Below are 17,579 nucleotides of genomic sequence, written 5' to 3'. Positions count from 1 at the left end.
CTTAAAACTTGGTATAAAAACTTTTTTAAGGTAGCACTGCAGAATGCTAATACATCTCACATACCTGAACATGGTGCTTATTTAACTTACCTGTGTGTCATTTTCATGTTGATAGGATAAGTTACAGTGTTTTCTTTTCTGACTCATTTACTGAGTGAAGGCCAAAAAACTGTACATTATTTTATGAATAGGATCATGAGAGACAGTTTTCTTCTCCAAGAGATAGCAAGCCCTTGACTGTTGAAAAGAACTATTATATTGAAAGCTTTGATTATTTTGTGCTGGTAGTAGCTGGCCTTGAGGGAGATTTGTTTAACTTTTCCCATTCCCAGACCAGTGTAAATCATAAAAGGTATTGCTGAATATGGACATAAAGTACATTTGAAGTTGATAATCTAGTGGTTTTATAACACTGTTTTTATCTGGTAAATGCACATTGAACATCCACTTAAAAGGGAATTGTTGGGTCAGTGGGAAATCGGGACCTGTTTTTGATGGATGTGATTTAAAATCTTAATCTACCTCCCCTTGTCATTGGTGATTCTAGCTTCTTGGTAGGTTCTAATAGAAAATGGAATTAAAAAGTTGACTTATTAGAACTAGACTGATTTTAAAAGTATCTTCAAGCATTAAAAAAAATGGTCCTGCTTTTTCTTTCAAACATGTAGGCTATGTTCTGAGTCCTTGGATTCTGCTTTAAATGTTCTGGCTCGAGCTTTGGAAAACAACAAAGACAATCCAGAAATTTGGTGTCATTACCTCAGATTGTTCTCAAAAAGAGGAACCAAGGAGGAGGTGCAGGAAATGTGTGAAACAGCTGTTGAATATGCTCCTGATTATCAAAGTTTTTGGACTGTGAGTAGGAAAGATAAAGTTGTGTGTGTGTTTGTGTGTGTTATCAATAATTCTTTAGGTCATCTTAAATATTGATGTGTAGGTTAATAGATCATATGTTTTGTCTGCATATAGATATAATAATAACCTTACTTTCACTGTTCAGTAACCTCAAAACCACTTCTCTGGGTCAGGATTAATTTAGACTAAACAAGACAGTATTTAGTGAAGAGGTGATTTTTGTTGTTGTTGTTTACTTTATTAGTAATGAGGAAACATAAACATTTTAAAACATTTTAGACTAACCTATTCTTAAGCAGTTTTGGTTTGGGCAAAGTTAAATGAATTTTTTGCTAAGCACCTGAAAATAATTTAAAAAAATTTTTTTCTTATGCTTATATAACATTTTCATGAAAGCCAGGAAATAATTTGGTATTTTTATTATATACCCTTGTTACTTATGGAAAAAACTTTATCTGTAAATCATACTAATATCGAACCTTGCTAAGTTTAAAAGATTTGGTGAAAAACTGGGTTTTTCCCCATTCTCTGAGAAAATGGGGTGTTTCTTACCCAGGCTTAAACTTAAAATTATGATTAATTCACTTATAAAATAAATATTCATTAATATGTGAACTTTTAACCAGCTGAACTCAGGAATTACTAGATTCAGATAAACTTTCATATAAACTGTTACTATCAGATCTGCCATTTACTTGCTAACTGAAATTCAGAACAGATAGATTTGGATAACATGGTATCCCTTAATGAAAGAACTTGCCACTTTCTTACTCTCCTAACTCACTGAATAGATTTAGACAATGAAAAATGCTTGACTTTTAACCTGCAGCCTTGTACCAAAGTTAATGCTATTGATCACCACAAATTATAGGGTGTAATGTTTTTCCTTAAGTTGTTTGGTCTTTACTTTTTTTTTTTTTTTTTTTGCGGTACGCGGGCCTCTCACTGCTATGGCCTCTCCTGTTGCGGAGCACAGGCTCCGGACGCGCAGGCTCAGCAGCCATGGGTCACGGGCCCATCCGCTCCGCGGCATGTGGGATCTTCCCGGACTGGGGCACGAACCTGCGTCCCCTGCATCGGCAGGCGGACTCAACCACTGCACCACCAGGGAAGCCCAGTTGTTTGGTCTTTAAAGGACCTCTTAATTTCTTTAAAAGATTAAATCTTTTAATTATTTTGTCACATATTTCTTATATGAATGCTATTCTCAAAATTTTTATACAGTCACACACCTGAGCAATTTAGATTGTATGTGATCATAAACGTGAGCTTTTGGAGATCCATCATGGTCTTGCTGCCACTTACTTATTCAAGGAAAGGAGACGTGAAATTGCTTTAGTGATAATTCTGAGAGTATATCTGTATTGTTTTAGTTTTCATCTGATTCCACTTTCCAACTTGTGGTAGAAGGGGAAATTTAGGTTATAGTACTGTACAATGGGTTTATACATATTTGTAATTATCCTTTTTATAGAAATTGAATTTTTAATATGTGATAGTTTCTTAATGAAATGTGAAAAATCTGTAGTTTTAGATTATTGTTATGAAGCAGGAGTAATCATATGAAATTCCTTTGGGCAGTTTCTGCACCTAGAAAGCACCTTTGAAGAAAAGGATTACGTATGTGAGAGAATGGTGGAGTTCCTGATGGGAGCAGCCAAGCAGGAAACATCAGATATTCTGTCCTTTCAGCTTTTAGAGGCTCTGTTGTTTAGAGTTCAGCTACACATATTTACTGGAAGATGCCAAAGTGCACTTGCAGTTTTACAGGTAAACATTTATTATAGCATTTAATGACATTCTGTAGAGAATTTTTTGAAGGTTTAAAACAGTACAGGTAGCATTGTTGAAAGATAAGGACACAGGCTTTAGATTTGAATCTTTGTTTGCCACTTACTGGTAAGTTGTGTGAATTTGGGTAAGTTTACAGCTGTTTCCTCCTTTGCTTATTTAGTAGGGATAATACCTTATTTAGAGTGTTTATGATGTTTAAATGAAAATAATATTTGCTGAGCACCCACCAGAATAAACTTCAATATTCAAACCATAAGAGGAAAAAGTTAGTCCATAGTGAAAATCTTCTATATGGGTGTGGTGAGGTTTTTTGTTTATTTTTACTCTTTTCTCTTTATCTTACTAGATTTTGAGTATCAAGATACTTAAAATGTACAAATAAATTTAACTTTTTCATTAATTATGTCATAAACTTTAGCATAAAATAAAATAAAATAAAAATTATGGTAGTCTGGTATTGATATCTCTAAAGAGTTTTTCCATTAAAAAAATTGGTGAGTATCAGAATTTTGACTTAGGTATTTAAGAACCATGCCAAAGAAATAAAACACTTTTAATCTTCTTTGCCTTCACAGTTGAATCTTATTAGGAATATTTTTAAAAACACCTTCAGATTATTTTTCCATTTTACCTAGAATGCACTGAAATTGGCTAATGATGGAATAGTAGCTGAACACCTTAAAACAAGTGATCGATGTTTGGCATGGCTGGCCTACATACATCTTATTGAATTCAACGTTCTCCCTTCAAAATTTTATGATCCGTCTAATGCCAATCCTTCAAGAATTGTTAATATAGAACCATTTCTAATGCCGTGGCAAGCAGTTGAAGATGTAAAGACTAATCCTGACATGTTATTAGCAGTATTTGAAGGTAAGTATAAATGTTTATAAATTATTTAGAACATCAACTTATCGCTTATTATGATTCTTCAAAATTAAATGAAACAAATTTATGTATTGCAAGTTTTACATTTTATTATATAAATGCTTAAAAAATTAAGGATTGAATCAGATAAGATGAGCATTGGCATCTATGAAAGCCACGTTTTTCTGATTATGGCAAAGGATATCAGCTAAATATGTACATAATATAGCATATTTACATAGGTTTAATGAGTTGATTGAATCATAGAACCAGGTAAATTTTTGTAAAGCAGTCTATCAAGGTGAAAGTTAAAAGATAATATCTTATTTTTTTCAAGTAATTAATATTTTCTCCATCAGTCAGTGAGTTTGATTCCTCTATGTACTAACCGAGGTATCTGCTTTGGAACATATATAAGATATAAAGCCTGTTCCCTTCTAATAAGAAGTATATAGGCTAGTCAGAAGATAAAATCTATACATCTGACATAATTAATAAACATATGAGGCCACATAACTGTCTATTAGTATATAGTCTAAATTCTGTGCTTAGAGAAGAGACTGGGATCTGTGATTTAGAGAATTACATGGTACAGGCCATAAACCTGAGGGAAGAGATTATTGCAGGTTGGCATGATCATGTCTTCATAGACGAATTAGGACTTGGAGCTGAAGTTTGAAGCTTGCCTATAATGTGACTGACATGGTGGGCCTCCTCCTCAAAGATGGGACTCTTGTCTTATTTTTATATTTCTCAAGGGCCTATAATGTCTAGCAGTGTATTGAGCACTTAGTAAATGTTCACTGAATAAACTAAGGAAGAAAGGAAGTAAAAGGATGTTCCTATTAGGGGAGCTAAGTAAACAAAAAGCAACAAGTAGATAGGAATTGGTGCAATGGATTTAAAGGGAGATTAGAAGAAGGGAGAGTCCTTATCAAAGTGAGACTTTTTGTGCTGGAGAACAGTAGGAATTAAGCTTGATAAGTGGAAATGATACCAGATTTTCAAGAACTTTTAAGTATGGTAGGCTTGATGGCAATAGAAATTCTTTAAGAAAGAAAGAATATGCTGGAGAGAAATGATACCAAAGGTAGGAAAACCAACCAGAAGCTGACAGCCATAACTGAGGCATTAAAAAAAGTAACCTGGGAAAGAGAGAGTATTTATTGGAGACATTTTAAGTTACCATATAGAGATTAGGGACAGATTAAATGTCAGGGAAGAAGAGAAAAAATAGTCAAAGATGATTTCAGGGTTTTGAGACCAGGAAAAGGGAAGGGTACTAATAGAAAACTGGTGAATTGGGAAGACTGATTTTGGTAGTAGGAGTGGTATTTGTGAATGGTAATTGGTCATCCAAGTGGAAATGCTTGCTGGCAGAAGGAAATAAGGAAGTGCACCTTAAATGGACAATTATGGATAGAGAAATGGATTTGAAAGTTATCAACATAGAAATTTTTGTATTATATAGTGCTTTACAGTTTTTAATATGCACTCCCAGTAAGTTATTCACCAGCTGAAGCTATGAGATACTTTCTTTGAGGAAATGGAGATTTTAAAGTATAGCAGTAAGGGGTAAAAGGGAGAATTGAGTCAGTGAATGAGACCAAGAGAAAATATAAACAATTTCTTGGAAGCAGAGGCAAGAAGAAATTAAAAAGAAGAGGAAGAACATTATCACATGCTAATCAGATAAAATGAATGTAGAGATAGATTTGTTTAGATAGGATCCTTATAAGTGAACCTCAAAAGTGCTGTTTCAGAATGGCATTCATTTTTAAGCTCAGCAGTTCTGGGAAGTCATACCACCTTGGGCAAGGAGGAAATGGTGACAGTTGTGCAAAGTGAAACAGTGGAGGACTTTTCTCTAAGAAGTAGCAAGATCGAGTAAAGGACTCTTTACAAAGGGAAAAGTGTTTGAAGGAGTAAGGAAAAGATCTAGTTTAGGGGGAGATGTTTAAATGGCTGTCGTTCAGCAGAGCAAGGCCTCTTGAAGTGGGTCGGAGAAAGATGAAAAGATAATTCATTCTTTAATTTCTTTGACATAATTTTTCAGGAATTTAGTATAAATGCAAAGATTCAAGAGCTCATATTGGGTGTTTTATTCTTAACAGGAAAGTGAGGGTGAAAGATTCAATTTTAGGAATTTGGAGATATCTGAAATACCTCCTTTGGGTGAAAACCAGGAGTTTAGTAAAGGTGAATAAGATATAGTCAAACAAAAGAATAGGCTACCTTAGAGTTTAAATAACACAGTCACATAATTCATTTTATGTTTGATTCATGTTATTGTGGTGTTTTTGGATAGATGCGGTGAAAGCTTGCACAGATGAGAGCCTTACTGTTGAGGAAAGAGTAGAGGCTTGTGTTCCACTTTACACAAACATGATTGTTCTGTACCAGCTTCTTGAGAGGTAAAACTTAATTGACAAGCAGTTAACCTCATATTAAAAATTGATTTTTTCATGTGTTTAAATGTGTGTTTTTCTTCTTAAGGTATGAGGCTGCGGTGAAGCTTTGTAAATATTTATTGGAATCATGTCCCATGAACTGCCAGTTGTTGGAATCCCTTGTTGCTTTATATTTGGAAACAAATCAGCACGACAAAGCTAGGACAGTGTGGCTTACTGCATTTGAAAAAAATCTTCAGAATGCAGAGGTTTTTTATCATACGTGCAAATTCTTCATCTCGCAGGTAAAAAAAAAGACTCATAATTATTTTTTTCATAATTCTTAAATATGATATTTTTATGTTTCACGTTTATTCATCCTTTAAGATGTTTCAGGCATCAGCCTCTCCAGGATGCTTTTACTGATCCTTTTTTGCCCTTTGCAATACTGTTAGGTATTCCTTCTCTTTCTGCCATAATGCATAGTTCTACCACTGCACTTAATTACATTACATTGTAATTTTGCTTATAGCTACTTTGTATACTATTCTAAGAACTCCTAGATGGCAGGGACCATGTCTTATTCTGATTTAGAGCTCCCCTACACCCAACACCTAGCACAGTGCCAAACATGTAAATAGAGCTTAATGGCTAATTGGTGAAATTGGTGAGTGAAACTTGAGCTTGTGGTATATTGGGTGTTAAACTGTTTAATGTTTAGTTCAATTTGGAGATCAGAATACAAAAGTCATCTCTACCTCCACCTACTCAAAAAAACCTAATCTAATCAGTGGTTGGGAGGGCGGTGGGGGGGGGCCTTTTCCTTCCTTGAAAGATTTTAATTAAACATTGTAAGCCTAATGTGTATCCCTCCTCTCTGTTTTAAAAATAGAATCGAGGAGATAATCTTCTTCCATTTTTGCGGAAATTTATCGCATCCTTCTTTAAACCTGGGTTTGAGAAGTATAGTAACTTGGATCTGTTTCGGTAAGTTTGTAGAACTCTTGATTTGTAGAGGAATGAGAAATAGTGTAGTTCAGTGGAAAGATTACCAATTTCTTGGTGGATTGATTATATTTTAGACTGATTTTTTTTTTAAGACACTTGAATACCCTCTTACAGAATTGTTATAAGGGCAGTAGAATTTAATAAAAATGGACACAAGATGTAAAATGTTTTGCATTCTTTGGATTAAGAACACTAAATTTATGTTAACACCGTGGTGATTCATGCTTCTTTTAATTACTGCCATTGTTAATTTTAGCAGTTAATACTGTAGCAACAAATTATCCTGAGACAATCTCAGTGATTTTCGAAAAAATGAGTTTTAATTTATTGGATTGGTGATTTTAAAGTGAATGTAAATAATATGCCTTTTAAAAAAAAGATTCTGAAGAGAACTGCTTTAACTTCTGAAAGGTTGTTGAGTAAGAAACTTTGGAGAATTCTATTCTCAACCATCACTTTCTCAGTAGCTTATATAGAGTTCTGTATTTACTACCTTTATTTGTTCCCTGTGAGTTCTTGTTCTAACAACAATAAGAGGCCACAGAAGATTGTAAAGAGTGAGGTTTTTTCGGAGGCTTTTAAAGTTCTCTTTCCTTCTTCCTCCTCATCTCTCTGTAGGGATCAGTGAACTTTTTTCCTTAAGGGCCAGGTAGTAAATATTTTAGGCTTGCAAGCCATATGGCCTGTCACTACTAGTCAACCTTGCTTTTGTAGCAAGAAAGCAGCCATAGACAGTATATAAATGAATAGGCATGGCTGTGTTCCAATAAAAGTTTATTTATGAAGATAGGTGTAGTTTGCTGATCCTAAGTAAAACAGCATCAAAAGGAAAATATTTGTCATGACATACTTCTTTATTGTATTTTAGGAAGAACTGAGAGAAGAAAGGTCTAAGCTGGATATCTCCTTAAAAAATATTCTTGTGGAAAATACTAAGTGAAGATAGAGTCTTGGATTTATATATGCAAGTCTAATGCTTGCATACATTTTTCTCTTCTTAGGTGCTCCCTCCTTGCACCCACCCACAGTATAGCAGTGTTATATAAAAACATATTTTCAAAAATAACCCACATTTTGTTAAGTCAGTGGTCTATCCACCCTAGAATATTTTGTGAACATGGCAGTTTTATTTGAGATTTGGCAAAAAGTTTGGGTCACCATTCTTTACCAGACTTGAGTCTTTACATCTGTCCTCTTATGGTAGGTAGACAGTTTATTGACATAGTGATTTTAGTACTCTTCCTGAAAGTCTTTCTGCTTTGCTACATATAGATTAACATCTTATAATTAATTATAAGAGAATAATTTAAAATGTAAATTAATAGAGAAAAATTAAACTGTTGTATGAGAAATTTAGAGATTGTTTAGCTTCCCCATGCTGACTTTCTCCCTGTTTAAATTAGATTGCTTTAACATCTCAGACTTAAGCACAGGATAAATTCAAGGCTGAACCAGACTTTTAAAGATTTGCTGGTTCTGATCTTCCCTTCAGCATGGAGGTAATTGTTTTAGCTTTGAAGAAGATGCTGCCAGTTTGTGCCATGGTCAAAGATCTTCAGATCTTCTTGATGTCAGCTTAATGAAGCAGAATAAATAAGTGACAATAAAAATGTGAAAGTGGGCTACCTCCAAATAATCTTCTCATTATTTGCTAAGTCATCTTGCTTTATTAATTTTTTTGTGTAAAGTTATAATTCATAATTCACCAAGAATTATGAAGAAAAGGTATCCTGTGCTTAGTTTATTTAGACAATTTGAAGTCCTTATTTACAGAGTATGCATTTCTATTAACTTAGGAAATCTTTGAGTCAAATATTAAGAGAATGGCAGTAAGTGAGAGAGTTTTCAGCATTGCCATACTTACTTGGTATTGATAGAAATTTTTAAAATTTTAAAATAAAAGAGCTGAAGCTCATTAATAGGAGAAGTCAGTGCTCTTAATAAGTTCAAAATACTTTTTTATTTCATGAGTAGAAATTGTAAAGCAAAGTATGTAGAACTGTAATATTTATTTAGAATTAGAGTCTGTCATTTCTCTTTCTATATAACATTTAGTATAAATTTTATACTGGAAAAATTTTTTTTAATTTAATTAATTAATTTATTCATTCATTTATTTATGGCTGTGTTGGCTCTTCGTTTCTGTGTGAGGGCTTTCTCTAGTTGCGGCAAGCGGGAGCCACTCCTCATCGCAGTGCGCGGGCCTCTCACTATCGCGGCCTCTCGTGGAGCACAGGCTCCAGACGCGCAGGTCTGAGTATTTGTGGCTCACGGGGCCAGTTGCTCCGCGGCATGTGGGATCCTCCCAGACCAGGGCTCGAACCTGTGTCCCCTGCATTGGCAGGCAGACTCTCAACCACTGTGCCACCAGGGAAGCCCCCTATACTGGAAAATTTTATGTGTAAAATTTAGTATAAATACAGACAGAAAGATCTATATGGAGTAATTTTCGTGTGTTTCAAATCAATTTGAAGACTAGTAGATAACCATAAAAGTTAACTTGGGGATTTCATTCACCTTACTGAAGTTGGCGTAGGGATAGTCTTACATAGATTAGATTTAAAGCTATCTCTTCTTACTTACTGCAGTTTTCAGTTGAGAAAAGTCAATATTCTTAGAAGTTAAGTGATTAACTCATGGTAATACAGCTAGTTACGGCCAAGTCGGGATGATAATCTGCCTTCTAGAATTAGCATTTCTTCCCTTTCTTACGGCCCCCAGCAGACAACCTCCCCCACCCCAGCCGCCATACAGCCTCTCTAATCCATTAAAACTTAGTTCCTTGAAATAATTGCTGAATTCACTGTGAACAGTTATACCAGGTTGTCATTTTCAAAAATCAACGTATTTCCCTTAAAAACATTGTTCCTGAAGATGCTGGTAATGTTATACACACAGATTCAAATATATTTGGAAACCTGAATTACCAAAGTAAAATAGATTTTTTTTACTGATTGGCTTCTTAGAGCCTTTAATATCCTAATATGTGTTGTGGCTTTTTAAGAGGGGGCTTTAATTTGCGGTATTTCTCAATCTTTTTTGATCATAGACCTCTTTTTGACAAGTGCCTTATGGGCCAATATGTTGTAGAATACGCTTTTATATCATGTCTAAAATTAAACGTAGAGTGGTATTTGTGTGTATGTGAGGGAGAAATTGTTTTCAGATATCAAGTTTTATAAAGAATTTTTTTTTTCAAGGAAGTACAGATTTTGTGGGAAAATTTTAGATACTTGGTAGTCTCGTTTGTTCTCTGTTTTTAATTAGGTTTCATTAGATGATTATGGTGGTTTGTTTAATTTGGACTATAAAATTTTAAAAATTCATTTTAGAAGAGTTATTCAAGTAGGTATAAGATAATAAATATATGATGCTAGAGATGTGACCAAAGCAGTATCATATACACATGAAAATAAAGTCTCATTACCGTATAAAAATATTTCAAGGAAGTTTTAGTTGAAACAGGATCTTTTTTTAAAAAAGCATTAGTAATCCATGTGTACATAGGCATAATTTCAAACATTTTTTTCCTCAGGTATCTCTTAAATATCCCAGGACCACTTGATATTCCAGCCCGTTTATGTAAAGAAAATTTTGATGATGAAATGTTTAACCACCAAGTTCCTTATTTGTGGCTGATATACTGGTGAGACATTATCTACTGTGGAGAGAAATGTTGCATACTAGGCTTGTATTTGTTATTTATTACTGAATTACACTGTGTTAAAATTAACCTGTTGCTAAAGTCATTGAAGCAAAATTTAAGGGATGCTAAGGTTTATACGTTACTAAAAAAAGAAAGATCAAAAGAAGGATTCTATTGTAATAATATCTCTAATGTTTATACTTTGTCATTCCTTTATCTGATCGAATTGAGCTGTAGACATACAATGTTTTCCTTCATTTTTTTAAACAGCCTTTGTCATCCTCTTCAATCAAGTATTAAAGAGACAGTGGAGGCATATGAGGCAGCGTTAGGGGTGGCCATGAACTCTGATATAGTACAGAAGATTTGGCTGGAGTAAGTTTAATTCCTCTTAATAAGAATGGGATTTGAAATAAGGGGATATGGTTGGGGAAGGGGTGATGAGCTTTCTTGTTAGGGAACTACTGGCTTAATTATTCTAAATTATGATGTTTTTCTTTTGGCAGTTATCTTGTCTTTGCCAATAATAGAGCTGCTGGATCCAGAAACAAAGTCCAGGAATTCAGATTTTTTACTGATTTAGTGAATAGATGTTTGGTTACAGTCCCTGCCCGATACCCCATTCCTTTTAGCAGTGCTGATTATTGGTCCAACTATGAATTTCATAATAGGGTAAGAATTTAAAACTTATTTTCTTTAGATATTTATACAAAAGTAGGGGACTTAAATGATAGCAAAACTCCTGTTTAATATCGAGAGATTTTCCTAGGACCACTTTACTAGCATTTACTGTTGTTCTTGACCATGTTTTCTATTTATCTCTTCAAAATCTAGGCACAGAGCCCTTTAAACTTCAGTTAAGATAAAATGTGCATATTGATTATCTTCTATTTAAGAAAATTTAGCATTGAAGCAAAAGTGAAGACATGTTAAAGTTTAATACATATTAAAGAAGAGAGATCAAAAGAAGTAATTGTAATAATGTCAGTAATGTTTTGCTTGAGTAATTGGACATTTTACTGAATGAAAAATTCCATAACTTCAAAATAAGTAAGAATGTGCTTACATGTTGTAGCTGCTCTTTTTATCAGTATTTCGTCAAGCAGATATAGCTATTCATAGGACATAAGAAAGCTGAAATCAGATGCTGTTTGGAATTTTAAGAGTAGAATCTGGATAGTGATATATTTATAAGGTCATCTTCTTACAGGCAGTGAAGCAAAGGGTTTTTAAAAAATTGGTTTATTTTCAGAGACCCCTTTTATTCAGTGCATGTAAGCTAAAAGCTCCTACTAAAGCTCAGTATAGACAAAAACATCTCTGTGTTTTATTTATTTATTTTTTTGGTGGGGTGGTTTTGTTGTTACCGGGATAACCAATTATTATGCTTTGTACTTCTATGCCATTCTTTATCCCAGGATCTCAAACCACTTTATGGACATTAAGTCATTTACACACGGGCATTCCATGAGCAAGATGTGGCAGGTATTATTAGCCCTATGACTTGCCCAGCTATACAGCAAGTAAAGGTAGACTCAGGAATGAAAACCCGGACTCCTGGCTTCTTGTCAGTGTTCTCAGTCCATGGCTCTCATCACTAGACCATATTTCCTAATTCATATTTGGAAAGTCACTAATATAATTAATGGCAGGAACTATAACTCACAGCATCATACATTGTTATAATTTATACCTTCATGTCTTAAAGACCATTTTGGTTTTCTCATTAAAACACATAGGTAACTGGATTTCACATTTTGTTGTATTCCTTTCCCCACCTCCCCAACCTTCACAGGTTATTTTCTTTTATTTGAGCTGTATTCCAAAGACCCAGCATTCCAAAACCTTGGAACGGTTTTGCTCAATTATGCCAACTAATTCTGGACTTGCACTGAGGTAAGAAAAAATAAAATTCTCAGCTCAATTGTATAGGCTCTTCATATAAAATTATTCTTGAAAACTTGCTAATAGTCTGCTCTTTGGCTATTGCCTCATTTCCACTTTAATTTCAAAGCTGTTAAGCAATATGTAACTATTCGTGTAAAAGTCAGTGTGGAGATCTAGTCACTTCAGAAAACTGCAGATTATAAGGGGGCATATAATTCAAGTAAAGTTCACCTGTGTCCCCTAAGCGCATACCATCTGTCTGTAGTACATGCATTATAAGCACAGAGCATGTTTTATGCAGCAAAGGAATATTACTTAAGAGGTTTTTAAGTGTTAAAGAGATAAGCAGCCACCCATGTATATTTTGGTTACTATGACTTTTTTTTTTTTTTTTTTTGGCTGCGTTGGGTCTTTGCTGCTGCATGCGGGCTTTCCCTAGTTGCGGCGAGCGGGGGCTACTCTTCATTTCGGTGCGTGGGCTTCTCATTGCGGTGACTTCTCTTGTTTCCGAGTACAGGCTCTATGCGCGTGGGCTTCAGTAGTTGCGACACGCAGGCTCAGTAGTTGTGGCTTGTGGGCTCTTGAGCGCAGGCTCAACAGTTGTGGCGCACGGGCTTAGTTGCTCCGCGGCATGTGGGATCTCCCCGGACCAGGGCTCGAACCCGTGTCGCCTGCATTGGCAGGCGGATTCTTAACCACTGTGCTACCAGGGAAGTCCCGACTATTTTTTTTTTTTTTAATTAATTTATTTTATTTTTTATTTATTCTTGGCTGCATTGGGTCGTCACTGCTGTGTGTGGGATTTCTCTAGTTGCGGCGAGCAGGGGCTACTCCTTGTGGTTTGCGGGCTTCTCATTGCAGTGGCTTCTCTTGTTGCAGAGTATGGGCTCTAGGCCTCCGGGCTTCAGTAGTTGTGGCATGTGGGCTTCAGTAGTTGTGGCACGTGGGCTTCAGTAGTTGTGGCACACGGGCTCAGTAGTTGTGCCTCACGGGCTCTAGAGCGCAGGCTCAGTAGCTATGGCACGTGGGATTAGTTGCTCCGCGGCATGTGGGATCTTCCCGGACAAGGGCTCGAACCCGTTTCCCCTGCATTGGCAGGCGCCACTAGGGAAGTCCTACTATGACTTCTTTTCATATACGTCAGTCATTCTCAAATATTAGCATGCATCAGAATCTCCTGGGATAGTTATTTAAAATGCAGATTCCTGAGCTAGAGCCCTCAAACTACATTTGGGAAACACTTATCCAGGCATTTCATACGTTGAATTAGAATATTTTTTTTAGAGCATTTCTTTGTAGTTTTTCTGCTCTGATAGAGTAAAACCCATTTCAACCTTCAGGAATTGTGCTTTTTGATTCAAAAAGGTACACTGCATACTAAAGCTTTGGCTTCTACTTGTGCTGTCATTTCCACTGCATCAGTTGTGTCTTACGTTTCTAAGTTTGTTTTATGGATTATAAGGTGCCTAAAATAGTTATCAGATATTCCTTTGTGTTCTAGAGCATTTACATTCCACTTAGCATGTATGTAGGAAAATGATATAAGAGACTGAAAAAAATTCAAAGGCCTAAGAATGTGATAAGAGTAACAAAATAATGCCATAGCGTTTTATAATAAAAATTTTTAGTAAGCATGCTAATCTGCCAAAGTTAATTATAGAAATTTGTATTATAAAACATCACCTTTGATAAAACATGTGAAATAGAAAATGTGCTGATGTTTTGAGTAGTTTCTATAATGATAGGCATTTTGGAATATAGGTAGTTTAATTGTTGGTTTTGTTGGTAAAGTTCCACTTTTGATACTTCTTATTTCCTTAAGGTCATCCTTGTCCTTTTTTTTTCAGAATAGAGAACTTAATAATTAGTCACTGTACTTACTACATTTTAGCTCAAGAAACATTCACAATTAAGTATACTGTGTTTAATAAAGAAAGAAAAATACCAAGAAATTGCACTAATATATCAATTCATTATTTTAGAAAATTTACGGGGAGGGGGAATGTGGAGTGTAATTTGGAGAGAATGCTTTAGTATCCTATAAGAATACGTCAGCCTTATTTTAGTTTGTTGAAGATGGTACTGGTCTTGACTGGACCTTTTGCTAGTTTGCATGTTTCTTTCCCAGGGTAATTTTTGTAAGAGGCATTCTACAAATACCTGCTGAATAGTCTTGATAGAATTTAACTGACCAAAAATTATGCTTCATCGAACATTCTGCTCATAGAGCTCATTTGGAGTTCCCTATACTTGCAATGCTTTTGTTCATTTTCCTGAATGTACTTTACAGGCTACTTCAACATGAATGGGAAGAAAGCAATGTTCAGATTCTGAAACTTCAAGCCAAGATGTTTACATATAATATCCCAACATGCCTGGCCACCTGGAAAATGTAATGCAACAATCATGTACATGTTTTTATAGCTATTGCTTTTATTTATAAGGTTTGCTCCAGACAGGTAAATCTGAAATGACATCTATTGTTTCCCCCTGGAGAGATCTCTCTTCTAATTTAGATTTGTTTTTGGCACTTGCTGAGGTTTTATACCAAGAGTGAAGGAGTGCTCATTAACAATTGCCTCTAAAAGTAAAATGGATAGTTTTAATTTTCCTTGAAGGAGAACATACAGATAACAATACTGTTATCAAACAAACAGATCTGCTATACACATATTAAGACTATCTCTTTTGAAATGCGGGGTTTTCCCCTATTATAATCTGATGTCTTCTTTCTTTTAAAGGTGTTAGTGCCAAGTATTTTTTTTTACTAGTAATTATGAATATTTTTCATGAACGTTATTTATGTTCAAAACACTGGCCTGCTTTATTATTGTAAAGTTGATAAAAATTGTTGAATTTTTCTTTTCACTATAGGTTACCCTCCTTGGAAATTTAGCCTGTTACTTTCAGGAAGTTTTGTACTCAGATTCCCACAGTCAGTATTCTGCCAGTGGTAGTATCTCATTTTGTTCAAAGATATATAAATTTTTCTTTTCCCTTTTCTATATTCCTTTTTTTTTTTTCCTTAGAGCCATTGCTGCTGAGATTGTTCTAAAGGGACAAAGAGAGGTAAGCCATGATTGACTATCAGATGGGTTGCTTTTTTTTTTTTTGAATAGCTATTCTGCCCTTTTTGTTGACTTCTCAATTTAAAAGGATTAAAGCATAGAAGTTAACATCCTAAGAACTCTAAATGTTTGAAAACTCCAAAATCCAGCATAACCATGTTGTCTTGAATGTTGTTGTACCATTCAAATAGTTAGGATTATGAAGGTGTTTTCCACCACATTTCCTGATGGAATTGTATATATATCTATCTTATAGGTCCACCGTTTATATCAGAGAGCCTTACAGAAGTTACCTCTTTGTGCATCACTGTGGAAAGATGTAATGCTTTTTATCTTTTATTTCATCTTGAAGTTTTCCTATTAATTTTCTGCATGTGCCATATCCATTGATGTGGTAATGCTCAAAATCTAGCTAAGTCTTACTTCTATGCTTCCCTGTCTTTTACAGCAACTCTTGTTTGAAGCATCAGAAGGAGGTAAAACTGATAACCTGAGAAAACTAGTTTCCAAGTGCCAAGAGATTGGAGTCAGCCTAAATGAGCTCTTAAATTTAAACAGTTACAAAACAGAAAGCAAGAATCACTGAACACTGGGTGCAGTCAGTTCTAAGTCCTTATAATTATTGCCAAAAATTATTTGAATGATCCTTCAAGATTAGGCTGATCCCTGGCTAAGGTCTGTGTAAGGCAGACAAGCATTACTGATCATATCAAGTCCCCTACAATATCCTATCCTCAAAACCGGAAGCAATGAACATGACCCTCTTCGCTTGGATAAATGAACTTCCTGTTTGGCCTGCTTCTAGGCCCTGCCAGATTCTCATAACATCATGTACGTAAGTATAGTTCCTCAAAGTGACTGACATTTATTTTCATTTTGCTTTGTTTTTGTTTTTATTTTTTACTTTTCCCCCTTCCTTTATGTTGTGCTATTCCTGATTCACTTGACACTCTCTGATGCCTGAGAGATTCTTGTTTGGGATTTAATTTCCAGGGCTGTGTTTACAGTAAAAAGCCGGCAGTCCCTTTTAGTTTTTCCTCTTTAAACCTTTTGAGATTCTTCATTTCAGGATTTAAAACTTAAGCAGTCCATCTTAAGGAAAGTGTAACTGCCATGGCCACAAGTCTGCTAGTTGCACTTGAATGCTCTAACAGGGTTGTTTATTGCCCTTTCTACGTTCTGGACTCCTTGCCGAGACTGTTTAACTTGAAGATTAAAGAAACTATTGCAAATGCCAGTGCATCAGAACCTAAGAGTGGTCAAATATTATGTGCAATTTTTTTTGTAAAGAAATTTTAATTTATAATAAAGTTTAACAGTTTAAAGAACAGTTAATATTTGAACTGCTTTGTATTGCAATACTACTTTGTAGTATTAAAATTGTTTATAAAATATTTTTAATATAAGTTAACTTTTTGAAAAATGTTGCTGTCTTTATTCACTTTTCACATTCCGGTGGGAAAGGGTTGAAGTAGGAGATATGGATATTCACTATAACTATATCAGTACTTTTTACTTTGAACTGCTTTCCCATAAAAACATTCCAGTGTCTTTTTAAATTCACGAGAAGATGGGTCATGTTCTATTTTGAGGACAATGAACAGATAGGCTTGCACTATCATTAAATTCCTTGTTCTTACGACCACGGTGTTTAGAAAGTATCTCCCAACTATCGTTTGAATGATTTGCTTAGCGACATGCGGTCTTACATTGAATATCAATATGACCAAATGTAAAGGTGACTTTGTTTTTGTTTTGCTTTGTTTTGTTTTGTTTTCAGTCTGTAGTGGGTTATTTGCGCTTGGTAGAAAAATTGTTAATGACACACACACTGCCACAAATCTGGTCTTACAGCTACAATGCAATCTAATTGTTGAAGACAGAGCAACAGCCCCATGAAATACTAGGCAAATTTGTACATCTGTACATTTTTATAATGCTTAGTTAAAATAAAGCCATGTTTTGATGCTCTACTAATGTGCCTACCAGACAGTGCATATTTGGCTAGTAAGTGCTGTGTGGTGAGGTCAAGAACAGAGCCCATTTGTCTAGGGTCTTTCATTA

The 17,579-nt window shown here is 34.9% G+C and overlaps 1 protein-coding gene across 2 annotated transcripts in view; it reads left to right on the top strand.

Annotated features, from left to right (window-relative positions):
* Positions 1-16,850, top strand: part of ZFC3H1 (zinc finger C3H1-type containing) — a 49,226-nt gene extending 32,376 nt beyond the window's left edge. For both annotated transcript variants that reach the window (XM_082637077.1, XM_082637076.1), the window contains exons 22-35: positions 669-855; positions 2,437-2,625; positions 3,285-3,522; positions 5,825-5,930; positions 6,013-6,211; positions 6,799-6,893; positions 10,450-10,560; positions 10,831-10,935; positions 11,067-11,232; positions 12,356-12,456; positions 14,738-14,839; positions 15,477-15,516; positions 15,772-15,834; positions 15,964-16,850. In XM_082637077.1, the coding sequence (XP_082493203.1) occupies positions 669-855; positions 2,437-2,625; positions 3,285-3,522; positions 5,825-5,930; positions 6,013-6,211; positions 6,799-6,893; positions 10,450-10,560; positions 10,831-10,935; positions 11,067-11,232; positions 12,356-12,456; positions 14,738-14,839; positions 15,477-15,516; positions 15,772-15,834; positions 15,964-16,101 (1,840 nt within the window). In that variant the 3' untranslated portion in view covers positions 16,102-16,850. The remainder of the gene's footprint in view (positions 1-668; positions 856-2,436; positions 2,626-3,284; positions 3,523-5,824; positions 5,931-6,012; positions 6,212-6,798; positions 6,894-10,449; positions 10,561-10,830; positions 10,936-11,066; positions 11,233-12,355; positions 12,457-14,737; positions 14,840-15,476; positions 15,517-15,771; positions 15,835-15,963) is intronic.
* The last annotated feature ends 729 nt before the right edge of the window (positions 16,851-17,579 follow it).

Source organism: Mesoplodon mirus (genome assembly GCF_964341445.2).
Source record: "Mesoplodon mirus genome assembly, chromosome: 11".
Classification (NCBI taxonomy): domain Eukaryota; kingdom Metazoa; phylum Chordata; class Mammalia; order Artiodactyla; family Ziphiidae; genus Mesoplodon; species Mesoplodon mirus.
This window is presented reverse-complemented; position numbering and strand designations above follow the sequence as displayed.